The sequence below is a fragment of the Fusarium fujikuroi genome, chromosome FFUJ_chr01 (assembly GCF_900079805.1).
Source record: "Fusarium fujikuroi IMI 58289 draft genome, chromosome FFUJ_chr01".
NCBI lineage: Eukaryota > Fungi > Ascomycota > Sordariomycetes > Hypocreales > Nectriaceae > Fusarium > Fusarium fujikuroi.
In genome coordinates, this window is record NC_036622.1 from 3,265,556 (window position 1) to 3,291,171 (window position 25,616).

The 25,616-nt window shown below is 49.6% G+C and overlaps 8 protein-coding genes; 3 read left to right on the top strand and 5 right to left on the bottom strand.

The window, feature by feature from the left end:
• Window positions 1-79: 79 nt before the first annotated feature.
• FFUJ_01101 (related to zinc finger transcription factor) lies at window positions 80-2,054 on the bottom strand (the record flags this gene model as incomplete). XM_023582494.1 has 6 exons in its annotated part: window positions 80-313; window positions 362-789; window positions 849-1,105; window positions 1,154-1,597; window positions 1,653-1,945; window positions 2,004-2,054. 6 exons carry the CDS (start codon window positions 2,052-2,054, stop codon window positions 80-82), a joined length of 1,707 nt encoding a protein of 568 aa, XP_023424436.1.
• Window positions 2,055-2,383: 329 nt separating this feature from the next.
• Window positions 2,384-3,942, bottom strand: FFUJ_01100 (related to nicotinamide mononucleotide permease; the record flags this gene model as incomplete). XM_023582505.1 has 3 exons in its annotated part: window positions 2,384-3,015; window positions 3,069-3,605; window positions 3,666-3,942. The coding sequence occupies 3 exons, from the start codon at window positions 3,940-3,942 to the stop codon at window positions 2,384-2,386; spliced, it is 1,446 nt and encodes a 481-aa protein (XP_023424437.1).
• A 661-nt stretch (window positions 3,943-4,603) lies between these two features.
• On the top strand, window positions 4,604-6,058 carry FFUJ_01099 (related to immune-responsive protein 1; the record flags this gene model as incomplete). The annotated part of the gene is made up of 1 exon (XM_023582516.1): window positions 4,604-6,058. The coding sequence occupies one exon, from the start codon at window positions 4,604-4,606 to the stop codon at window positions 6,056-6,058; it is 1,455 nt and encodes a 484-aa protein (XP_023424438.1).
• Window positions 6,059-6,570: 512 nt separating this feature from the next.
• FFUJ_01098 (uncharacterized protein) lies at window positions 6,571-7,113 on the bottom strand (the record flags this gene model as incomplete). The annotated part of the gene is made up of 1 exon (XM_023582527.1): window positions 6,571-7,113. One exon carries the CDS (start codon window positions 7,111-7,113, stop codon window positions 6,571-6,573), a length of 543 nt encoding a protein of 180 aa, XP_023424439.1.
• Window positions 7,114-9,357: 2,244 nt separating this feature from the next.
• FFUJ_01097 (related to SFH1 subunit of the RSC complex) lies at window positions 9,358-11,148 on the top strand (the record flags this gene model as incomplete). XM_023582538.1 has 2 exons in its annotated part: window positions 9,358-11,007; window positions 11,056-11,148. 2 exons carry the CDS (start codon window positions 9,358-9,360, stop codon window positions 11,146-11,148), a joined length of 1,743 nt encoding a protein of 580 aa, XP_023424440.1.
• Window positions 11,149-14,223: 3,075 nt separating this feature from the next.
• Window positions 14,224-15,899, top strand: FFUJ_01096 (probable cellulose 1,4-beta-cellobiosidase; the record flags this gene model as incomplete). XM_023582549.1 has 3 exons in its annotated part: window positions 14,224-14,832; window positions 14,892-15,458; window positions 15,531-15,899. 3 exons carry the CDS (start codon window positions 14,224-14,226, stop codon window positions 15,897-15,899), a joined length of 1,545 nt encoding a protein of 514 aa, XP_023424441.1.
• A 917-nt stretch (window positions 15,900-16,816) lies between these two features.
• Window positions 16,817-18,446, bottom strand: FFUJ_01095 (related to HXT3-Low-affinity hexose facilitator; the record flags this gene model as incomplete). XM_023567753.1 has 3 exons in its annotated part: window positions 16,817-17,216; window positions 17,272-18,010; window positions 18,068-18,446. 3 exons carry the CDS (start codon window positions 18,444-18,446, stop codon window positions 16,817-16,819), a joined length of 1,518 nt encoding a protein of 505 aa, XP_023424442.1.
• Window positions 18,447-21,251: 2,805 nt separating this feature from the next.
• FFUJ_01094 (related to GAL4-like transcriptional activator) lies at window positions 21,252-23,444 on the bottom strand (the record flags this gene model as incomplete). XM_023567764.1 has 6 exons in its annotated part: window positions 21,252-22,131; window positions 22,191-22,796; window positions 22,853-23,083; window positions 23,139-23,239; window positions 23,297-23,316; window positions 23,375-23,444. 6 exons carry the CDS (start codon window positions 23,442-23,444, stop codon window positions 21,252-21,254), a joined length of 1,908 nt encoding a protein of 635 aa, XP_023425504.1.
• Between the last annotated feature and the right edge of the window lie 2,172 nt (window positions 23,445-25,616).

The window sequence follows — 25,616 nt, forward strand, 5'->3', positions numbered from 1 at the left end:
TGCTACGCTCAAGGCTGGCTACCAAACTGTCTTGCATAGAAGACGTTGTATGTAGCTCCCCGAAGCATCCGTGCTTTCTCTACCCAATATAATCGATATTCAGAGGGAAGTTCCAGTCCATGTAAACCTCGGGGAGGTTGGATAATCCGAAGCTGTCTCCTACAGGCGCAACTGTCGAGTTCCAAAACCTGCTGGCATCTGTGTCATCCATCTGAGCAGATTCTGGTGCAGTCTTGTTCGTGTCGTATGGGCTGCCTTGCCCGTTGTATTCGACTCGCCACCACCAAAGAGAGTCGAATACCACGCTCATAAACTAGAGCAGTTAGGTGAGTAGGCCTGGGGCATTTTCTCTTGCACGTACCAAACGACTACGGATCCTGAGATCCAACCCATTAGCTGTAGTAGTATCCGTCGCATCGCTATTTGACCACAACTGCGAGAGAATGGTCCCATACCTTTCATCCAGGTCGCCGTGTTGCATGGAACGCCTCTTGACGAATGAAATCGCCTTGAACAATGACTGTTGAGCATCACGCAGGTCAATGTGCTCTTTCAGCTGGCTCCGGACTATTCGTAGGATGCAAAACGCCGCTAGCAAGGCCATGCGGGTATAGTAGTTCGAAGCATACAACGCAAAGTCCTGCATGGCATCTAGGCGAGACACGACATCAAGAACTTCTGTGGCTATCGAGAAGGTTGTGATCTGGCCTGGCTTCTTTAAGTCATGACTCTGCAGGAAGAAGTAGTATGCTGATATTGCGAGACGAGTGCAGCAGCGGGTAAGGTAGCCTGGTAGGTCGATTAAATTCAGTTCAATGACACTTGACTTGAGATCGGCTCGCACATACATAAGTCGTCACGGAGAGGGAGTGGGACGATTTCCACTTGTTCACTGAAGATCCTGATGAGCGGTAGCAACGACTTACTGCCCTCGCCCTGCTCGCTTATGATATCGCCAAATGCTCTAGTGGCATCAATTAAGATGTCATGGCACTTGATGCGGTAATAGAATGAGGCGTCCACAACCTCCTCGAGCCTAAATTTCCTCTGGGAGGGCTTGGACTCGGAAATTGAAAGATGCGGGAGGCCATCACACAGGCTCGTCCTGTTCACCTTGAGCGAGTAGCATGATTTAACAGACTGGAGAACTTACGCCTGAAAAACTAAGCAACAATTGAGCCACAGGTGAGCCCTGATATCTCTCATCTCTTTCGACAATGAAGTATGCGTCCGTGCAAAGTCTTGCTCGCGGCCGTCGACGAAGAGCCCATTCTGAACGGCGAGAGAATGGGCCGTGGCTGCATACACATGTGAAGGATCTTTCCACATCGTGTCCACTGGCAGAGGCCAGAGACACAGGATCAGGGAGCTTTTGATTATGGGAATAGGGTTCGTAATGTGTAAAAGGGGCTGGAATGTTCCGCCTCTGATGTGTTGAGCAGCTATCTGGTGCAGCTTCGTGGCATGCTCCAAGTGCCTGGCACCTGTGACAGTTATCGTCCAAAACAGGAGGGAAGACTCTTTGAAGCACGATTCGTAGTTCACATCGTTTTCGCTGAAGATTCCAGGCAGAAGCTTGCTGTAGTGGTTGAAGAACCTAGCAATTTCAGTTGGCGATCCAGTTACTGCATGTGGTGATAGACAACACTTACCGAGCAAAGCAATCGTCTATCTGTTTGACCGCAATGTCCTCTCGGCCCAAGATCTCAGCAAGTGACGAAGATCGGCCTGACTGTACAGTATATGATGGGTCAACTTCGAGTGATGGCCCTGTAGTGGTATAGGTCAAGGCACTGCTTGAAGTTCCTACTGCAGTGCGATCGGATCGAGCTGGCGAAGTGTCTACAGTAGCCTCTGGGGCCTCCACTATATTGTTGCATTCTATATGCATGCGTTTGCAACGTGAACATGGCTGTCCGGGACGCTGGTACAAGTCACATCTCAACTATGAGCCATGGATTAGCATATCTCAATTGTCCTGGATCTAAGAGCAAGTCTTGAACCTTCTGTCGCCTGCAACGAGCACAGGCCTTCATGCGACTTGTCATGTGCATGATTAACTCCTCTGAAGCTACAGGGGACAGTTCAACAAGGGCCGCCGTATTACCTATTACCCGAACGGTTGATTTGTTGCTTATGAGTTCGGAGTCAGGAGATGAAACGACTTCCCCACGATCAGCAGGCATTGGTTGTGTATGTACGGAATTCCGACTGCGGGTTCTTCGGCAGATCGACGCGGGGTTTAAGTCTCCGGCATAGGCATTGTTTCTACTAGAAACTAACTAACTTAGAGCATATAGAAGCGGAAACTTTATTGCTCCCCAATTTAACGTTCATGTGATAACTGATGAAGATCGTTCTGGGCTTCACCATATCAACCAACTCAAACAATATACCGGAACCCCCTTGGACGATCATCGCCTTCCATGCCTACACCGGCACCCTCAACCATTACTTTGTCCAGTCGCTTGTTCTCCCAGCAAAGTAAAAGTGAGTAGGTTATACTAAGTAGCACGACCAACGAGGTAAACCCACAGGAGATCCAAGCACCCTTGTGATAGTACGGCCCCTGGTCTTTGGGGAATATGTTGGTGCCAACCAAGGGCCCAAACTGGCCCAGCGTAGCGAATATTGCCCACCCACCAGCGCGCTTGCTCTCAGTGTCGTGCACGCTCGAAACACAGGGAAGAAGAATGCTGATACTGACAAAGATCTGTACACTGAGGAAGACTCCAGCGTAGCGAGCAGCAACCCCCTCGGAAACACCAAGAAGGCAGTATCCTACCGTTGATACAATCGCAGCAGCGGCCACAAAGGGTCCACGCAGCTTAGCGCGGTCGCTGGCAAAAGCACATGCTAGAATTGTGACAAAGCAGAGAGCGTAAGGGGGAGCCGATAGTCCATTGCTTTCCTGATGGTTGAATGTGCCCATTTCGGAGATGATGGTTGGAATGAAGAGAGGCAGCGAGCCAAAGCATACGTTGCACGAGAAGTACATCAAGCCTGGCACATAACCTAGCACAACAAGTCATCAGCCCGAGCATGTAAAGAATAATGGAACTACTCACTCCGCCAGTCCAAGAATGCTGAACGCCATTCTGCCCAGCTAACCCCTCCCGCGCCCCGTGAGTCGACAGTCTGTCCCCGTCCCACACACTGCCAGGCAACTTCTTTCTCCCTGTCGGTGAGAAATTTGGCGCTGAGAAGGTCGTCTGGCAGATAAAACCATGCCAGGATGGCAACGATCCATACTGGTAACCCTTCAATGAGGAATAGGCATCGCCATGGCGCAACCGAGCCCCGAATACCCAGAATAGCATATCCCAGAACGCCTCCATATGCGTTTGCAAGGGCAGACCCAGAGAGGAAGATGCCCTGGCGGAAGCCAACCTTGTCTCTGGGGTAGAAGAAGGACAGATATAGAGGCACGCCGGAAAACATGCCTTCGAAACAACCGAGCAGCACACGCAGGACGACCAGACTGGCGTAATTGGTGACGGCGGCTTGACATGCCGATATGGTCGAAAAACCTATAGCAGAGAAGAAAACCCATTTATGTGGAGGGAATCGCTTGAAGCCAACAGCCGTCCACTGAGAACAAATATCTGTTTTCTTGTCAGCGACACGAATCTGGCTACTCCTGTTGGTTCAGTGCAGTGACTCACATGCGATATAGAAAGCCGTTCCAAGCCAGTCGTAGCGTTTGCCCTCCAAGTTCACAGAATCTGTCAGTCCTGCAAGACGAGCATTGCCCAAGTTGCTGCGATCTAGGTTGGAGAAGGTGTAGACCAGGAACAAAAGAGGCAAAATATGTAAATCAAGCTTGCGCAGAACAGCCTTCTCCTCAGCTTCTGTAACAAGAGCCATTCTATCGCCAGTGATAGGACTTCTTTGCTCCGTCACCCTCTCAAAGGTATCCTGCTGAGCCTTTTCCTCAGACATGATAGATCGTTGAGGTCTCGATGGTATTTGCCTTGATAGGTGCGTAGTACCAGACAGTTTCTTGACAGAAAAGCCGGGTGGTCAGCATCAAACTCTCTCGCCTATGCTCGCGGTTTTAATACTTCCACAACCTGAAAGCAGGGCGGGCAATGCGAAGCTTCAGTAGCCTCGAGGATCTGTCGGGGGTGGCATGGACGCAGTCTGAGGGTAAGAGACGACTCGGAACTCCGATATTGGCATCCAATACAAACGCATGGCCCCAGGAGATTAGCATCAGTCTATTCACCCGTAGTGATCTAATTGACTCCCACTGTAAGTTACGTGGTAATCCCAAAGTTTACTAGGAATGGCACGGTTCAGAATGCAACTCTAGCATTAAGGTGATCTCGGGCCTCCTTGTAGCTTCTTCTTGTTAGCCCGCCTGGGTATGTAGCTAATATGTCATTCGGAATTCCGATCGAAACCGGCAGCACATTTGCGTAGGACTTCGAACTAATACAACTCCGATACCTTCAACTTGATGAACCGACCAGACAAGAAAGCCTGAGCAACATCTCGTTGAATACTGAATCTCACCGCAAAGAGGTCGTATATAAGATGCTCGAGTGACCTAGGGCCGTAGTGTCCTTCTATCCCTTCGTCATCTACCAGCGACTTCAACATGAGTGATTCAAACCCTAAGTCATCAAGCCCGACGGTGCAACTGTCACAATGGGTCTCAAAGCTGAAACTGGATGACATCCCAGATCGAGTGCGCACCCGAACAAAGTACCTAATTCTCGATGGACTGGCGTGTGCATTCGTCGGATCTCATCTACCCTGGTCCGAGACGGCAGCGCAGGCTATCCTCAACCTGGAGCCAACACAGGGAGACGCCTCACTCATTGGGTGGGGAGGACGCAAGGTTACCGCTCTCACTGCCGCGCTTCTGAATGGAACCTTTATCCAGGGTTTCGAGCTGGATGACTGGCACAGCGAGGCTCCCCTTCATTCCAACAGCATCATTCTGCCAGCTCTGCTTGCCGCTGCGGAACAAGCCAATGCACAAGCCTCTCGCTTCACATCCCCCGGAAAAGACTTCCTGCTCGCGACTATAGCGGGCTACGAGACCGGGCCACGTGTAGGCCGTTCCCTCTGGGGCACACATGTTCTCTCATCGGGCTGGCATTCTGGAGCAGTCTTCGGCCCTGCTGCTGCTGCCGCCAGCGTCAGCAAGCTTTACGGGCTCGATGCGGATAGAATCGAGGATGCTTTTGGGATAGCATGTACCCAGTCATGCGGGCTCATGTCTGCCCAGTTCGAGAGCGACGTAAAGCGCATGCACCATGGGTTTGCAGCACGCAACGGTCTTCTGGCTGTTGTCTTGGCACAGGGCGGTTATGTGGGTATCAAGAAAGTCTTCGAGCGCGAGTATGGAGGCTTCTTGAAACAATTCAGTTCTGGAAATGGGAAGCAACCCCAATATCGACCGGAGGAGTTGACGAGCGAGCTGGGAATCAGGTGGCAGACGGATGGCATTAGGATCAAGCCGTACGCAGCCATGGCAGGTACACATCCCAGCATTGACTGTATCCGTCATCTCCAGGAGAAACATCCCGATAGGCTGAAAAGGTTCGATGAGATAAAGAAGATCGACATCCTTCTTGGCGAAGCTGCTTTCCATCACGGAGGCTGGAAAGCCGTTAAGCCTCTCACAGCAACCGGAGCCCAGATGAGCAACTCGTTCACGGCGGCCACACAAATTGTACACGGACAAGTGCTGATGCCACAGTTTACCCCTGAAATGCTCGTGGATAAGGATGTCTGGAGACTTGTCGATCTCACTGAGTGTAAACTCCATGTTACTGATGGCGACTCAATCAGCTGTCAAGAAGTGAGGATCGTGTTTGAAGACGGGAGAGTCCTACATCACGGTGTTCCGAATGCATTCGGCGTGGATCCACCCCTATCTAATGAAGATATCCTAGCCAAATGGCGGCAACTAACCAAGGACATTGTTGAGAGTGAAGTTGTAGCAAAGATTGAGGAGATAGTGTTGTCTTTGGAAGAGCAGGATGATCTCGTAACACTGTTTGAGCTTATTCGTCAAGCATCAAAGAATCCGCTGGCCAGATAGAGCTTCATTATGTTCCTTGGAAGGTGGCAGTAACATTTACTATATAGCGGACTGGTCCTAAAATAAAGGTATTCTTGTTTCAAGTACTGCTAGGCTAGCACAGTTCGCTAGTAATGGTCCACTGACCACAGAGATACTGTAGCCTGCTCTTTTTTCACCCCCGAAGCGTGTGACTGGGCTCTGAACCATGGGGAACATGACATGAAGTCAGCAAAGCACATTGTAGAGTATAGGTAGTGTTGTTTTATAAAGCTCATGTATAAATCCAGAATAACACAACCTGTAAGTTTAGAACAACCCTGATGTTCAAGAGTGTAATTTCATCATTCAAGAGTACGCAAAGCTTAAGGTAGAGGAGAATAAGCTTGTTTTAATTCCATGTCTATATCTTCAGTCCCGGGGCCCTCAGTGGAGGGTATCCATCAACGCCAACCAATGCTTTTGCCCAACCTAGGCATTGTACAAACCTCGCATTTTTCACTCTATCATTGCATCCCTCTAGTCGCAGGCCATCAGGAGCTCTTGCTTTCACCAGCCTCAATGTCTGCTGGAAGAGATTCCTCTGGCCAAAACTCAATATCGCCGTCTTCACCTAAACTTCCCCTCTTAACAAGACGACCCTTTTCCCTCATAAGGTCTTCGATAGTGACTTTCCTGTCGCCAAAGATGTTCAAGTGGTCGCTGATGACGTGTCTGTTCCTGCACTCGGGACATGTGATGAGCGTAGAGCCATAATGGTAGCCCTGCTTAGAGACGTTGTGGTGGGAGCGATGCCCGCATGGAATGCACGTAAATGATAGCTGGTAGTGCGACGCCTTAATCTCGGGCCTTTCTCCTTCGCTTTTTGGCGTCTCGCCAGTTTGCGCCTGTTCGGGGTTCGGTTTGGCGTATGTTTGGGTAGGTGGTCGTGGAATGTTATGCGCTGCGCGGAAAGACTGGAGGTTTATAGTGGCGGGACGAATAAAAGGAGCGCGCAGGAATGGTGGGGGGCGCTGCGGTTGCTTTGGTAGCTGGCGCAGGACTTTGGAGGCGAAGGAAGACGTCCGTGAGGCCATTGTGCGAAATTTGATCGACTCGTAAGGTGAAGGTTGGGGAAATGTTTTCATGACGAGAAGAAACGTCTTGGTCTTGAGACGTCATTTGTGGGGCTACCCATGTTAGGAAAGATGATGGAAGGCGAGCGAATCATATCATTCCTATCACTTACACGTCTTTCACTGCGACAAGAGACATCCTTTGCCTTGAGTACAAGTATCTTCCCTGACTTGGATTTCCCTGATAATACTCATCTTTCAGCTTTCCGATTACGTCTTTATAAATACGGAGCATGTCGAATCGTAGTGGATCAGCAAATACTCTCCTTTAAGCAAAGCAATTGCACTGTGAATCCCTTGCCACTGAATCCTACACAAGGTGCCCAGGAGCCCCTTCCTATGAAGTGAAGACTTCTTCTTGCCGACTTTCACAGAAGTCAAAACGCAACAAGGTTCATCTGCCTCAATGACGAAATTGTGGCCTTCATTTTCCTGGTGCCGCGTTCGATCGTCTTGGGGCATGCATCTGAGCGTCTTATAACCAGTAATGGCGAGCAAATAAGTCATGTTTTAGGTTTATATAATATCAGCTTTATGCTAAAGTGATTTTGTAGTTAGATATTGTGTCATAATATTTAATTCATAAGCTATAAATATTATTTGCAGTTAAGACTTATTGCTGATAGCTCAAATCTGAACAGAAGGAGCAGGAAGCAGTGCCCACCCTACGTTTTTCTATACCTTTATCTCCCTCCCTCCCTTACTTCCCTCTTCCTTTCAGCCTTTACCTAACTTCACTCAACTCCTAACTTCTCTTAACTCATAACTTTACCATACTAAACTTTTAACTTTACTTAATTCCTAACTTTACTTAACTCGTAACTTCAACCAATATATGCCCACTTCTCAATCCAGCTCAAGCAATTTCTTCTTACTTGGCCGCCTTAATAACTCTTATATGCCTTTGATTTCATCTCAAGCCTCACGTTTATTGCCACCTTCTTTTTAACCCCCATTCCACATTCGCGACTTGCCCTATCATCGAGCTCTAGTGGTCCATCACACTTCTAAGGCATTGGAATAAACTGGTCTAAAAACTTGCCAAGATATACTAAACCTACCTAAGTCCTTCCATTACTTAGAAAATATCCCCCAAGTCTTCCAGCCATGCGACTCACAGCTCTCGCTGTCTCGTTGTGTTGTATGGGCTTCAGTCATGGAGATTCGGTTATGGAAGCGCAAGACATCGTGCATGGCCAATTCAGGCTTAATTCAGCACGTTCTGGCAATGGGTACCGCCCTTTGACCTGGGACTCTAGCCTTGCCTCCAGAGCGCAAGACTATGCCATCCAATTGGGCTGTGAAGCCTCGGCACCTGATAATTTGGAGAGAACTGTTGTATACACAGAGCCCTCGGCCACATGCGAGGGTCAACCACAAAGGCGTACTTTCGAGTCTGCTGCGAACTTCTGGCTCATTGCCAAAGACAGGCCAGACCGTAAACAAAAGGACAAAGACTGCTACAGTAAGTAATATCTCCGCTCCGTTACAATTTTCACATCCTAACTAATGGCCAAGATGTAATCATGGATCCTGAGGCAGACCGAATCGGATGTGGTCGGTCATATGATCATAACAATCCATGCGTTTTTCACACGGTTTGTATGCTCTCTTCCCACGGAGATTGGTATGCTGTCCCCAGAGATCAAGTTAAGAGAAGAACTGATGGATTGTCTAGTTAGTGTGCGTACATGAGGTGACCCCTGCCCTTATGGTAACTATCACAAAGAGGGAGCGGTAGCATCCGGTATTATATCATGGAATAGACAGTGAAATCAAGAGTTTGCTTTGCTAGTAGTAATAAACCAGAACCTTCCTTCGTGGTATCCATCTCGTCTTTCAATTGCAACGATATCTACAGGGTAGGCAACCAGCTTATATAATCAGGGTCGGTCGATTGGCCCGTGCACTCTGCCCTGCAGGTGGAACAACGAGCGACGCGATCGAGAAAAAGGTCCCCGTTCGCGCGACTCCATCAAGCATTGAACGTTGAAGCCATCGCGACGAACAGAAAACTCCACATATCTCGACACCTTTAGTTCACATCGATAGTGTCATCACCATCGGGTAAATTCTGGCATCTAAACCACTTGTATCAATTCCAGCAACCGACGATAGTGAGAAGAGAGACTCTTCGCGTGCTGGCGTAGCTCGTTTCCCACAGCATGAGATGACCATTGAAACCTCATAGCACACACACACACAATGGAACGATCAAAGCCCCAGGCTTTCTTGACGAGCTACGCGCCGCGACTGCGCGCCTACAACAACTCCCTCCTCACGCCCGTTCTACCAAGCAGCGCTCCCGCCGGACCAGCTTCGAGAACCACAAAGCGAGGGACGACGATCATAAATTATGCTGAAGATGGCTACGATGACCTGGAAGATGATAGCGACGACCCTAGACGACGACCGACGGGACTGAGGAGCTTGCGAAAGGAGGACTCGGTCAACAGACAAGACCTCGCCGACAAGATTGGCAAAGACACCAAAGAGCCTGTCGAGGTGCAGGGCGTCTGGCGCGATTGGATCGCCAAACACAGGCTGCTGAGGAGCGACCAGCAGAATGCCGTTCAAGCAACATTGCCTCTCACCCTGATTCCGATTCGAATCGATGTGGATGTTCCCGCGTTCATCCCACCAGCTCCATATCCCATGCCACATAACCCGAGTGCAGTGGACACCTCACTCCCTCAGTATCGTCAACAGGAGGCGACAGTGCCGTATAAACTTCGGGACATCTTTTGCTGGAATCTGCACGAGACTCTTATCTCTACCGATCAGTTCGCCCAAACTCTAGTGCAGGACCTCGATCTGCCTAACCGGCAGGCAGTCATTGCTGATATCAGCAAGCAAATCCGGACGCAGCTTGAAGAGTACTCGGGCGTTGCTCTTCACCCACTATTTCACAGTGACCCCCAGGCCCTCTCTGTTCCACAGCCCACGACTGCTGCACTGACGCCGCGGCCAAGCTTCACGCTGAAGTCCCGGGATGACTCTCCCGTCTCCGCCATACGAGGGGCGTCCCGGCCTGACACTCCGGCGCAGACTGGAGGCGCGGCCACTCCTTCGCAATCCCAAGTTCCCGATGTCACCGCAGAGGCGACGCCGATTCTTCCTGAGTCTGACGACTACAACCCTGACGATACCTATCGATGCATCATCAACCTGAACCTTAATCTGGCATCAATGCTCTACACTGATAAGTTTGAATGGTCTCTATTGCATCCGCCTGGAACCGCCGAAGCGTTCGCCAAGGTCACTTGTACAGATCTTGGGCTGACAGGAGAGTGGATACCGGCAATGACGCATGCCATCTACGAAGCGGTTCTGCGGCTGAAAAAGGAAGCCTGCGAGGCTGGCGGCCTCGTTGCTGGATGGGGTGGGATGCAGCAGGAATTACCAAACGATGCTGCCCATGGCTCTGAGGCTGGCTGGAGGTATGACCCGGAGCACCTTGGAGATGATTGGGAGCCGAAAGTAGAATTCCTGAGCAAGGAAGAGATTGAGAAGCGAGAGGGCGACCGAGAACGAGAAGTTCGTCGATTACGCCGTGAGACGGCGCGGTTCAGCTCTACAACAGGCATGCTCGGAGGTACGCCCTTCGGTGCGCCGATGGAAGTCGAGGAGGAGAGAATGGGGCGAGGCGAACGGTCCAAAAAGAAGCGGCGTTTCCGAAGCTTGAGTCCGCTTGGCCGAGGTGGTACACCGGGAGGGCGAGGGACACCAGACGTTGGGGGATACGGAGGTGGCGGAGCTTTGACAGACCAAGAGAGATATCAATGGAGGTGCATGCACTGCAGGATATGGGGCACAAATGTCTGGGCTGTGAGAGATGGGCCAGCAGGTCCAAGAGTAAGTTCGACGCTTGGCGGCTCCGTTTTCATTGCTAACATTACTCAGACTTTATGTGCCAACTGTGGTTATCTCTACGAGCGTGACCAGAGACTGCCCCGTCAAAGCAAAAACATCCATATATCAGATATCCGTGGATAAAGATCCTACTATTCTGGTTTTGACAAGGAGAAGACATCTGGCTGCACTCGGTTTCTCCTGCAAACCATACAAGAAAGCGTGAAAGCCGGGCATTGCAATATCATTCGATGCTTCGGTTCTAATCATTGAGGCAACTGGACGGCATCCACCTGTTTTCACGGGTAGTGGCGAATAGTACTGGCAGCACGTCACCCTGACAGCCAGTGATGGTGGTGTTTGTTTTTTACGAGCAAAAGCTTTTTGGAGGTGGAAATTGCAAGGGATGATTATACGGCGTCTCGGGAGGATTTACGGTTCCTCATGTGGATGATACTTTCTCCCCTATCTTTGGAACGTTGGTAATTGCGGGAAGGACATGAGATGCAGTGTTGCGAAGTACGCATCCTTGTAGATTATATTGATGCCCGGTAGTTTACAAGGGGTGTTTGTGATGCATCCATTGACACTCTAGCATTTTGAATTATAGATGGGTTGAGCCTAACTCAGAATTATGCTTGTATGAAGAGCAACGCAGCGTGAGGTGGTTAACCTATAGATATGATTTTCTCCTAGTCTACCTGGGTAGGTAGACATGTGCAGATTATTCATACCTACCTACCTACCTAGGTACCTAGAGAAAGACACTGTAGGTGATATGCGGTCATCACGTGTGCCAGCTTGACCAGACCTCCATATTTCCTAAACCTGACCACAACAACCTCATTCTATCCTTGACATGGCCCCGTTAGGCAAAATACTTGACTGCACCAGAGCATCATGCGTACTATCCGCATATGCAAGTCACCTCTGGACCCTTGCTATTGCATAGCATTACATTGGCTGTCGAGCTACCCAGACAAAGCCGCACCACGCTTTGGGATAATCCGGAAGAACCTCCTCCACGATCCAATCCGTCCACTCTAATGCACCACATCACAGCCTAAGGAACGATTAACTTACACCCCGCACTTCTGAAATGGGCTATTCTGTATCTTCCGAAACAGTGGGTATCACGTTCCACTGGGGTACTGGACGACTTTGAGATGCCCCCAAGGCGGTTCGAGCCGAGAAGATGCTGCCGATTCATGCAGGGTTGATGACTTTGACACCCCCTCATTAGCCGTCTTCCGTGTCTGGAAAAGGCATTCCGTTCGAGAGCCTCGGCAGTCTGAGGAAACTGTATTATCTTTGCAAGTGCTTCGAATATTGAAGAACAGAAGGTAACACTGCTCAGGATCGAGGCGGCGGAAAACAATAATAACAGCCTGGACAGGGCTCATAAACCAACTGCAGCCAGTCAAGGCCCGGCGGAACAATTGAATCACCGTAGCATTCATGTCGATTGTGCGCTGCACATTCGCCAGCCATCACATGAGACTACCAGTCGCAGACAAGACCTGGTTACCTGCCTGCTCGCCCGGCAAGGTCTTTACACATGGCCAGCAGGAGAATCCTGGCCTATAGTCAACAATATGCCGGGGTTATAGCCACTATCTCGGTCATGATGTATCCGAAACTGCTGAATTTGGACGAGAAAGCTCTCCAAACCCTCACCTCCATGCGCTATGTCAGGGGTTTAACTTCTACCACCTCCGCATTGCCCGGCAGCTGACCAACAACAGCTGTTTTTCGAGATGGGCATGGGCGCACAACGAACACATGAACAAACTAAATTTGACGGAAATTCTCTTCCACGATACCTGCAGTTGCCGCCTTGAAACTTCTTTTAAGCGGACGGACTGAATCCCGAAGTACCGCGAGATCCCCTTTACCAGGACAGCTCATTTAGGTTCCACGGCTGTAATTGTTCCACCATCAAGAGCATATGAGCTATGAAACTTGGACTCGAATAATATACATCGCCAATGTTTACGAGTTCCGGTTTACAGATGGGAAAAGTGACATCAGCGCTACCAAAGACGGATCAACAGACAGTGTGATGTACAGGTGCTCTTCACCCCCATTAACAGATCAATATCAATATGCATAAATTGTCTCCAAAAGGATATATAATCTTTACCGGAGCTACGGCCCATGGAAGCGATGTCTACTGAGGAGTATTGTGCCCGTGGTGTAAGGCACCAGTGGATCTCAAATACAGGCTTCTCCATATTGATACCAGATGAAGTTGTGACAGCAACGCATAATTGGTAAACACCATGCTCGAATAGTGGCAAATGGGCCAAAGCTTTGGGTCCTTGAGAGAACCAACAGTTTGTGGGGTCAGCCTCCTCACTAGAAGTACGGCTAAGTACAATCAACCCTGGGCGGAGATCCATCTGGTTAAGATGGCAGGGTGACTGAAAGGTGACCGTTCCCTCCTAGTTGCCTTTCCAGGACTGGTAACTTGACTACCTCACGATCATTCTATGGATTACATCACGGGTCTCATTAGTCCACGGCAAAATGATGGTGGAAGCGACGGCCCGAAAAACGAACGATGTTCCTATCCTTTAGATGCCCGCGAGAACAGTAATTCGAAGACTTGCTCTTATTCTTACACGGCCTCGTTAGCCCAAGTTACAGGGTCCCTCCAATGAGCGAAGATCGTGAGTGCAGCCTCTTCGGAGGCCAAATATTGCTCTCCTTCGGGAACTGCGGACCGGCCTACTCGTTCTCTTTGCTGCTGTAGGTATTCATCGGACACTTACCGTACGCCACTGGAGGCTATCACGGAGATCGGCTCAGGAACTGCCCCCTGCAGTCACCGTCCCTCGTTGTGGCTCTCCTCGACAAGTCTCCGCTCTGGAAGCATGCCATGCTTTGCCTGTTATCCCCAAGTGAGACATCACTGGCTTAGCAAGGTTCTCCTTACCTTCGTATTGTCCAAGGGCATGCGGCCCGCGACCCGATTATCTCCTGAAGCTACGAAGATGGAGCCTCATCGGTATGGCGGCTTCTCCTGATGTTGATCACTCCTTTCTTTCAAATCTGGGCATGGGTGAAGGGGACCATCTTCTAAGTTCCAGATCTTCCTGTTGACGAGTATATAACAAGCTCGGATTCCCAATTCAAATCAAACTCACCACTCCTCACTCATCACAACTTCTTCAGTCAACCCAGTCTCATCTATTCAACGGTCTAGCTTCACTTACAATGTATCGCATCGTCGCAACCGCCTCGGCTCTTATTGCCACTGCTCGGGCTCAACAGGTCTGCTCTTTGACCACCGAGACCAAGCCTGCCTTGACCTGGTCTAAGTGCACATCCAGTGGCTGCAGCGATGTCAAGGGCTCCGTTGGTATTGATGCCAACTGGCGATGGACTCATCAGACTTCTGGGTCTACCAACTGTTACACCGGAAACAAGTGGGACACTTCCATCTGCACTGATGGAAAGACCTGCGCCGAAAAGTGCTGTCTTGATGGCGCCGACTATGCTGGCACCTACGGAATCACTTCCAGCGGCAACCAGCTCAGTCTTGGATTCGTCACCCAGGGACCCTACAGCAAGAACATCGGCAGCCGAACCTATCTCATGGAGAACGAGAACACCTACCAGATGTTCCAGCTTTTGGGCAACGAGTTCACCTTTGACGTCGATGTCTCTGGTATCGGCTGCGGTCTGAACGGTGCCCTCTACTTCGTCAGCATGGACGAGGATGGTGGCAAGGCCAAGTACTCCGGCAACAAGGCCGGAGCCAAGTACGGAACTGGTTACTGTGATGCTCAGTGCCCTCGTGACGTCAAGTTCATCAACGGAATTGTAAGTATTAACCTAGATCACGATTGCGGGTTTGGGATAGAAGCTAACCAGTACTCAAGGCCAACTCTGACGGCTGGAAGCCCTCTGACAGTGATGCCAACGCCGGTGTTGGTAACCTGGGTACCTGCTGCCCCGAGATGGATATCTGGGAGGCCAACTCCATCTCCACAGCCTTCACTCCCCATCCTTGCACCAAGCTCACTCAGCACTCTTGCACTGGTGACTCTTGTGGTGGAACCTACTCTAATGACCGATATGGCGGAACTTGCGATGCCGACGGTTGTGATTTCAACGCCTACCGCCAGGGCAACAAGACCTTCTACGGTCCTGGATCCAACTTCAACGTCGATACCACCAAGAAGATGACTGTTGTCACTCAGTTCAAAACGGGCAGCAACGGACGTCTTTCTGAGATCACCCGTCTGTACGTCCAGAACGGCAAGGTCATTGCCAACTCCGAGTCCAAGATTGCAGGCAACCCCGGTAGCTCTCTCACCTCTGACTTCTGCTCCAAGCAGAAGAGCGTCTTTGGCGATATCGATGACTTCTCTAAGAAGGGTGGCTGGAACGGCATGAGCGATGCTCTGTCTGCCCCCATGGTCCTTGTTATGTCTCTTTGGCACGACGTAAGTCTAACGCAGACCCCCCAACCATTCATATTTGGAATAGGAACATCACATACTGACTTTTCTCTACAGCACCACTCCAACATGCTCTGGCTCGACTCTACCTACCCAACCGACTCTACCAAGGTTGGATCCCAGCGAGGTTCTTGCGCTATCACCTCTGGCAACCCCTCCGACCTTGAGCGAGATGTTCCCAACTCCAAGGTTTCCTTCTCCAACATCAAGTTCGGTCCCATCGGAAGCACCTACAAGAGCGACGGCACCACTCCCAACCCCCCTGCCAGCAGCAGCACCACTGGTTCTTCCACTCCCACCAACCCCCCTGCCGGCAGCGTCGACCAATGGGGACAGTGCGGTGGCCAGAACTACAGCGGCCCCACGACCTGCAAGTCTCCCTTCACCTGCAAGAAGCTCAACGACTTCTACTCTCAATGCCAGTAAAGGGGCTGCCGAGCTATCTAGCACGAGATTGAGAAACGATGTGATGAGTGGACGATCAAGGAGAAGTGCGTGGATGAGATGGACTTGATGTGGGAAAGACAGGGGTTGATTTCAGTTTTCCGAGTACTTCGTGCTCTTCTTTTGCCCTTCGTTTGTCTCGCGCAATAAAAAGCGACCTTTGCCCCTATTGTTATATACATCGGTAGAAAATAGTTACAACTGTCGTTATCAACCTATCTCTTACTCGACTTGCTTTGAAAATTTCTATATGAGCAGCTGCTCTACCGATTATCTCCCTAAGATCATCTATGGCTTTCTGCAACGCCCTTTTGCATCCAGCTCTTGTCAGGGAACGATGTGGCCAAGAAAGGCATGCAATCCTGTCGACAAGATGATGTGGGAACACACCATAGGAGACCAAGATGGAGAAAGTATCGGTATTTGCGAACGTCGACTCTAATGTATGGATAAGGCCATTGTGCTCTTGGGCGAAGTATATGACGTGTTATATTGTGTTATGCTGAAAATCAACATTTTGTCTTGTTATCTCTATATTTGAGAGCCTTGGGTTGTACCTTACGTATTTCTACAAAGGCACTTTGACTTTTGAATATGGACAAGTCTGTTGAGTTAAAAGAAGCCTCGAGCCCAACGCGAAGACAATGCTTCCAAGTGTCGACTTCAAAATATCATGTCTGCCAGCTAACATCTTAATGCGCGATCTGGATTGGACATGCCACTCTCTCTAGGTGCTGGAATTTTCCTGGGGATCACAAGAATGTCTCCATATTTCAAAATATCCTTATATCAACATGTAGGTCTAGGTAGATACACGGTCAAATCGATTGCCTTCCGCATCTCGAATTCCTAGATGCAAAATTATCCTAGCTCAAAGTCCTCCATCAATTACAGTAGATTTAAACAGACTCGCGCTTCTTCTCGCTCTGCTGAATCTCAGCCCCGTCCTTGAACTCCTGAGTCTGATGCTGAGCAGTGTCAACGCCGAGCATCTGGGCACCCTTCTCAGTGTGATCAGCACCACCGAAAACAGTATCCATGTGCTCAAGAGAGATACCCTTGGTTTCAGGGACAAAGAAGAACACGAAAACAACGAGCAGGATGTTGACGGCAAAGAAGAAGAAGAGACACTTGAGGCCGGTCTTGGCGAGGAATGTTGGGAAGAACTGTTGGAAAATGGTGTTGGCCACATTCTGGCATTGAGAGGCCATACCCACGGCCTGGGTTCGGACGTTGGCGGAGAAGACTTCACTGGTCCACATCCAGACACCGGCACCCCATGAAGGCTTGTAGAAGAAGCTACAGGAATATGTTAGTGTGCGTTCAAGAAAGGCGAAGAAGAAAGAAAACTCACATAAAGAGGTAGAGCATGACAACAATGCCAATAGCAGTGGGTTCAGTCTTGGGGGTTGGAGTAGCGAGGCCAATGACGGGAACAATCAACATGCAGACAGCCATACCCGCAGCACCAACCATGAAGAGCCATCGGCGACCAAAGCGATCGGCGGTCCACACAGCGTTCAAAGTGAATAGAATACCCATGGTGGCCCACAGAGCGTTGATGAGGTTGATCTTTTCAGTCGAAGTCCAGACTTGCTTGTAAATGGAAGTGGAGTAGGTGTTGAGGGTACCCTGGCCGGTGAGCTGCTGGCCGACGTTGAGGACGACTGCAATACCGAAGCGCTTCCTGACAGAGGGGTCCTTGAAAAGGGCACGGTATCCAGGGCTGATGGCCTCCTTCTCGTACTCGATAGCAGCCTGGATGGCCAGGACCTCATCCTCAACCTCCTCCTCAGTGTCACGGATGCTTCGAAGGGCGGCACGGGCATCGTCGATCTTGCCCTTCTTGATAAGGTAACGGGGAGACTCTGGCTGGAATGGGAGCAGGATGATGACCAGGATGGGAACAAGGACCTGGAAGATAACAACCATGCGCCAATCCCACTCGCCGAGCTTCTCTCGGTTCTTGCCACAGGCGTAGTTGATCCAGTAAGCAATAAAGGCACCGACCGAGTAGAAGAGTTGCCAGAAGGTCATGACCTGACCTCGAATCTCAGGGGGGGAGACTTCACCGATGTAAACAGGGCCAGCAGCTGGAGGGAGTCAGTGACCAGTCACAGGAGCTGGTGAAAGTATATAATATAACTTACTGAGAGCGGTGCCCTGGCCAATACCGATGAGGACACGGCCGAGAATGAAGACACCAAGCTTTCCCTTGGGGGCAAAAGCCTGGATGATAGCGGCGATGATGGTGATGAAGCAACCAATACCCATACCGGCACGTCGACCGAGCCAGTCAGCCAGGGGGCCACCGATGAAGAAACCACTGACGATAGCACCGATAGTGTAGCATGTGTTGATGAGACCGACAGTGTAACTGTCATTCTTGAGGTCAAGATTGAACCAGTTCAGCCAGTTCTCCGAGGCCTGGAGAGCGTTGAAAACACTGGAGTCAAAGCCGTAGAGCGTCATACAAGACGCAGCTACCATGGCAATGAACCAGTTGTAGACTCTGGTCTTGCTGGGCATGTTGGCGGCGGTGTTTGGCCCTGTGCCTTTCTTTTTTTCGGGTATCTTTTGTCTGGCGTTGCCGATTATATGACTCAAGAATGAGAAAGGTTGGTCTCAAGAAGAGGCAGAGAAGAGAATGAGGATAGTGGGACGAGGAACAGAGGAGAGAAGGAGTGAAGATGGAGCTTCCCTTGCTATCTTTTTATCTTCGAGAGGAGGAAGGAACCCCCAGAGGCTAGAGCCGTTTTTCTTGCCCCCAGACCCCAGACTATGTCTTTCCTAGGTTAACCCCAGACCCAACCCCAGGATGCGGTTGCGGTTTGCGTTGCGGCTACCTAGGTATGGATGGTTTACGGACGGACGCACCTTCCCCACCATTCCGCAAGTCTAGTTGTGTGTTAAATCTGATGTCTCAATTCGAATGGCCGAACTTGCTTTCTGTTGTTGCTGTCTCCTGAAATCTTAACTTGACCAACTGTTCGGCAGTAGAGGCTCACGCTTGTCACTCGACCCCTGGTACTCGACGATAAGGCAGTTACCTTAAGCATGTCTATCGGTTTCATGTATGTACTCATGTATCCCTCTTATCGAACGTTGAGAATTCGCTTAATTATCGTTGTTTCCACTTTTCTAGCACTGAGTCCGATCCCATCATCCCATCCATGGTTGAGAGCCTTCACAGTTCAAACCCCCCGCAACTATTGAACGACTTAGCTCAAGGTTGGAACCCCCAAAGTTGCATCCTATTCCCCCACGATTCATTTACCATGAGTCTAAAGAATAATAGAATTCAGTCCAATGTATCAAAGAAAGACTCCCTTAATTAGACTTGTGATGCTACTGTGCCGTGCCGAGTTCCGTCTGCCCAGGTCGCTAACCCCTGCCATGCCCTCCACCGGCTCGGCGCCTCTGTCAGTTTTGGGTGGCATGCTTAACGCCTGTTGGAGCAATTTCTTCCTGGCTTTCTCTTAGACCTCGACTCTCTCTGGAATTGGCTTCCTTGGGGGAGTGGAGAATGGGGGGAATATCTTGTTGCGGCTGATGATGGCCGTACCGCGTGGCCAGATGGCAGGGCATCAAAAGCTACGATTGGTGGAATATCTAGGGAAATAAATTTTCCGTCAAAAAATAGTCAAAATTTAACTCTGCCCGTGCTAGACCCGTTCTGTGCCAAGCTCCATGTCTCCGCCTCCACGATTCACCCGTGCGGAGTAGGCCGCTTCTCGTTTTCCTGGATCTCTTCCCCGCATTGGATTTGCCTTGGATATGGAGAAGAATCTCGGGGAGAAAGCAAATAAAGATAAGCGGTTATTGGGAAGTGATTACTCCGTGATCTTTGGCATTCTATCTAGGTATGCTGCGACATGCTGCGATTAGTAGCTAAGTCTGATGGATCATCTATACCTTTGACAGCTGAGTCTATCTAAACAGCACAGAGAGCCAGGTCACTCCAAAACGTAAGACTCAAGGGTCCTCCACTTGACAACGGCCTCATGGATGATGGATGTTGGTAGTAGACTTGGTCAAGGCGCAGCATGGCTTGGTTGACTCCAAAATTGAACCACATAGCTCCAGCTCCAGCTCCAGTGCTTGCCAAGACATCGACCCCTTATTCAGCCCGATCTTACACCCTCTTACAAGTTGTCATATTGCATGTTGGCCATACCGCTTAGACGACAACAGCAACACACCACACCATAAATCTCAATGCCAAGTACGATCAACCCAGGGTCTCAAGCGCCACTGACTACAGACCGATGCTTCCTTTGTGCAACGACGACGCTGTATTCTACCTTGCAAATGTTGAGTCTTTGCATAATACCTAGCAGCTATTCTTCACAGTTTCCCCTTCCTTGATAGCAGCACAGTTGACGGTAACCGACTCTCTAGCAGGAGTACGTTCAACATAAAACCAAATCTCGCGACTCCTATGTCCGGGCGGGGTCGGCTGATTGCTAGATAAATGATAGCGACTACTATATTTCTGCCTTGACTCCATCATTCCAACTCCGAATGACAGCATTGTCACCCCCAAACTTTGCGTCCATCCCCATCGTTTATACACTAAACAATGCACAATTGCTTTCGGCTAAAATCGAATCAATGCAGTGGTGTTCATCATACTTCCCTAACTTTAGCCAATAGGTTCTCCTACGGGGTTCTAGTCGAGGGTCTGGTTATTAGGTCCAAGTCGTAGAGCCACAGAAGGCATTGCCATTCTAAAATACCTTACCTTAGGTAGCCTGCTTATTCAATCCTGTCAATGAAACTTACACACCATGAAGCCTCCTGATTTGAAACCATTATCATGGCAATTGAGCCTGGATTCATGCAGCAATAGGTTTCACCCTGTACACGGCTGCTCAACGGACATCGAGAATATTACAAAGTCGGAAGCTTCTATCCAACATATCGCATAGCCTTACAAAGATACAAATAAGTGTTGGTTTCATGCGTCACTGTGGGATTGTTCGAGCCGCAAAGGTTCATGAGTGTTTCTATACCTAATTTCCTTGCTTAGAACTTCGAATTTATGGCCTACATCAATGAAAGTGCAGGCTCCAGCTCCTAATCACCACATTGAACCAGGTATAATACACCGCACCTCGGAACACCAGGAAGTTAGGCTTTAACTCTACCCAAAATACAACCTAAGAGCCTTGGCCCTAGAGCGCGCTTTGGAGTTAAGCATGACGAATGTTTCTGCCATCATCTTCCAAATCCCGATTCTGGGATGTATTATCCGGAGTAGCCACCGTGGAGCATTTGTGTAATATCAACTCCTCCCCGTGACATCTCCTTGATTTGCGGTGAGCTTTGTATTTAAAACCCAGCCTGAGTTTGAGGTGGTATACCTCTGCTCTGATACTGTAACTGATACTGTTCTCTAGCAGTATCACGCGCTTGCTTTCGCCTCGAAAGTCGGTCCACCATTTCCTGGGATATCATACCAAAACTTTCTCTCCAGGTCGAGGCATCTGCCCAACGGTCTCCATAGGTATCTAATGTCTGGGAGACTTTATCGAGACATCTCAAGCTGCGATCAAGGTTATCCTCTCCATTCATTCCTTGGGGCTGCAATCGTCTTGGGAGAGGAGGGGCAGGTGCAGCGCCCGGGCGAGAAATTGGAATTGGAACCGGCATTCCCGAAAGAAGCATATCTTCCGCATCTCTTAGAACCGCGAGGAACTGGTTCGCCATGAAATAGACCCTCAACACGTCATGGTATGTGTAGAACCCAGAATTTTGTGCGCCATGTGCTATCTCATGGACAGTGTCCAGATAGGCCATCGAGTGCTCAAAAATCAGGATGCGGTTGTAGTCGGTGATGCTGGGTGCCCTGGCCGAGGGTGCAATACAGTAGACGTAGCTATACCTCAGCTCTTGGTCGAACAATTGTCTGATCTCAGGGGCCAGATTTGTGGGCAGAGTGTCTTGCCATTCGCGCATATCAAGACACATTTTCCAAATATAGGAGATTGGATCCTGCAGAGGGACCGAACCTGATTGATACAACTCCTGGTACCAATGGGATTGCGCGCGCCGGAGTTGGAAGAGCAGCAGAGCAGGGTCTGCGGGTTGAGGACCGGCGATGGGACCTGACACAGAACTCTTTCTCCCGTTATTAGATGCCTGAGGGAAGGCGACATTAACAGTATCGTCGGTAAATGAGAATGTCCGCGCATGGACCATACTGATGGCACTAATGTGTAGGTTAGCAGCTGGGGGCTTGGTCCCAAAGAAAGGGTCTTGGAGACTTACCGATCAAGAGCGTAGACGCAGTAAAAGATTTTGCGTCGCATGTCCAGAGAAGCTTTGTCGGGGACAGCAGACGAAGGAGGGTCCTGGTGAAAACCTAGGTCAACTATCGCACGAGCTGTGAAACCTATCAAATGCCAGCTATCGAAGTGGGCAGGGTCCAACATGGCATACTGCGTCAAAAGAAGAAGCGACTGGATTTGCGTCACGTATCCAGGGGTGAGAGCACCATCAGCATGGTTCATAGCTCTTGACGCATACTCGAGGCCAGTGAGATAGTGTGTATCTTGGCTACGTTTGCTTTGGGCTATAGAGCCAATGGCAAGGACCATGTACACCATCCAGTAGTCCGAGTCTTTGATAGTTCGGGTATCTTCTTGATATATGTCGTCAAGAGCGGTTAAGAGTGAGGTTTCCAGAAAGCAGGGGAACAACGAATAGACGTTGTCCATGTAATGCTGGACCAGCACATGGGCAGTTTGCCTTGGAGGTAAGCGGGCTTGGTCAGACTCTGGAAGGGCATCGTTTGTTGTCGCCGCCAAGACAAGTCGAGCAAAAGTCATATTTGTTGATATAGGCTCAAAGTCTCGCGTTGTCGCATTGACAGAACTATCGAGGCATGTTAGCACCAAAATCAAGGACTTGAGTTGCTGTCTAGTACTTACAGAAAGCCAAAGTCGGATACAAGAGAGTTGACATCAGAAGTCTCCCGCTTTTGCGCCGCTTTGCGATGTATAGCGGCGCGAATGAGTGCAAGAGAGTCTCTACGATCCATCTGTTGCACGTTGAAGGCCGATGCATCCGTATCATGGAGTGCAACGGATGCCTTGCGTGATTTTGCAAACTGAAGCCGTTTTTCAAGCTTCTCTATGCGTAATTCCAAGGCTGCCACGTAACTGAGCACAAAGATTAGATTGGCTCTCACTCTCAACGACCAAGTTATCAACCAACCTTCTCTCTTTGCCTCGAGCGAACTGATCGTTTGCCGCTGAACACTCATTTGAACGGCCAGCCTTTTCGCAGGCTGTGCAAGCCGGTAGTTTGCCATCACACTATATGATGTTAGCCACTGTCCTCAACGTATGAGCGGCAAGCTAAGTTATATTTACCTTGACCTTGGCAGCGCGGCCTGATACACGAATTCAGTCAACAAACATGGCCCCTCGAATAACAGGTTCACTACTTACACCGAGAACAAGCGGACACTGGCCTTGACACCCTCAAAAGCGGGTTGTGAGAGAAACTCGGACGTGGCATTTTTTCAAGCCTGTAGATGCCGACTTAGCACAAGGTATCGACGGCAAATGTCCTGAAGGACTGATATAGCGGGGTGACCGTGCAACCAACTACAATAAGCGTAACGAACAGAGCAAGCTTGACTGGAGATAGTAGTTGATGGGTGAGGTCTGGGGTAACAGTTCGTTCGATTGTCGTCAAATTTCTCCACTCGGGAGCGGGACAATCAAGACCACGAGGACAATGTTGGTCCCAGAAGTCAGTGGATAGGCCTGTAATCTAAGCCGTTGACTCCGGGAATACAAAGAGATTGTAGTTGGCCTTTGAAGAGTCTCAAAGGGGCCTGACCACAACGTGAAGCGCAATCAGAAAGGGGCGTGGGAAATGGACGCGGTCTTGTGCAGCAGTCAATCCACTGTTCCGTGGCGTCGTTGGCTAGTTCTTCTGAGTGGACGGTTGCGGGACAATCATCCCAGGAATGGGCTTAAAAGAACTCGATGCGTCGATAACGCGTTGTATTGCGGTTTCAGACCTCTCTCTAAGTTTCTGGAAAGGACAGTCTCAGATGATGACGGGAGGGAAGTGGCATCTCAACCGCAAAACATGGCTATGTAGTTCTGTCGACAACAAAGGTAATAAAGTGCTATTGTCTCATCGAGTCGACTCGTGTCCCTCGAGTTGTCGAGCGGGGCGGGGCAACAAATGTGGGTGGATAAGTAGAGAATAGATGGCGTAGTGCGGTTATACAGCGGCACAAATGACGATTAGCAAGAGGTACAGGGTCTATTATTATATGATCCGTGATGGGCAGTTTTAGTATTGAAGAGCGTTGCTATTTCTGACGATGATAATAGTTGTTGTTATTGTGTATCAAGAATGTCAGCGATATAAGTGTAAGGAAGAAAAAAAGATAAGCGCGAGGCTCCATGACAGTACGGACAGTATACTTGTTTGTTATTGGCAAGTAAGCTCATCCCAGGCGGGCGTCAGTAAAACAACTACCTCGGTTCATGATTGTAAACTCTATTCATCAACCCCAGAACAAAATTTAGTATCAGTGATCAATGACTGCCCGAAGACTGAATAATCCTATTATACCAATACCCGCTAACAAGCTTTCCTACGTACAAAGGTCCCGAACTCTATCATATGCTGTCTTTATCATGCCGTATTAAGCCACCGAATTGCAGAGTTGCAGAACCAGGGCGAACTTAGGATACGACGAATCTTAGACGGACGGGCCGGATTCATTTCCCCGATGCACGTCAGTTTAATACTATTACTTTAAGTAATGCCGAGTACCTTAGCCAATGTGTCTGTGTACGTACTTGACCTGTAGAATACCTTACTGTGCAATCATAACTCCCTTCCACCTCCTCGTGACAGGCTAACGTCTGTCGGTTCTACAGCTATATGTTTCTCTGCTTGACTGAAACTCTCATGCTTGGACTGGCGACAAGCAAATGATACTCAACAATAAAGACCGAGTTACAGTCTGCAAAGGCGACTGAGTAGCGGGTAAGATTGAATTTTGTGTCGACTCAAAACAAAGCTTCAGATATTAAACGTGGGGTGGCAGCATGGCAAGGTTTTGTAGCTTATTTATCAACCAATACCTAGAGGCGCGAACAGACTTCGAGGCTACTACAGTACTCCGTAGGATGCCTGTATTAGCGGGTCTCGTGAGCAAAGCATCCAGTCCATGGCCGATGAAAACAGACGAAATCATTCAATGCATGCATAACTACTAGGTATTCGCCTGGTGGCACGTCCAGCTGGAGAAGAATCAATTCCGCACGGTACTTGAATATCAAGCTCAAGTTCCGCGACCCATAAAATAACACGATGTGACACCATGTTTGGCCAAAGCTGGAGTGGGCTCTATCAGATTACGGCAGATGCAAGCCTGAATCTACAACAGCGAATCGTGCCTATGTATATGGGTCCTTTAAGGTACGTGGTTGTGTTGTGAGGGACTTCCTGAACAGATTTGCGCGACATGTTATTGCTGACACGAGTATCACATATGCATCGTTCTTTGTACGCTCGCCATCTAATATCGCATACAGCTTCTCGGCCACATGATCCACGCGAAATGCATGTCCTGGAATCAATGTCCAAGTTCCCAGAGCGGGCTGACCGAACAATAAAATTCACCACAATTCAGCACCTGTCATTCAAGGATCTGCACTA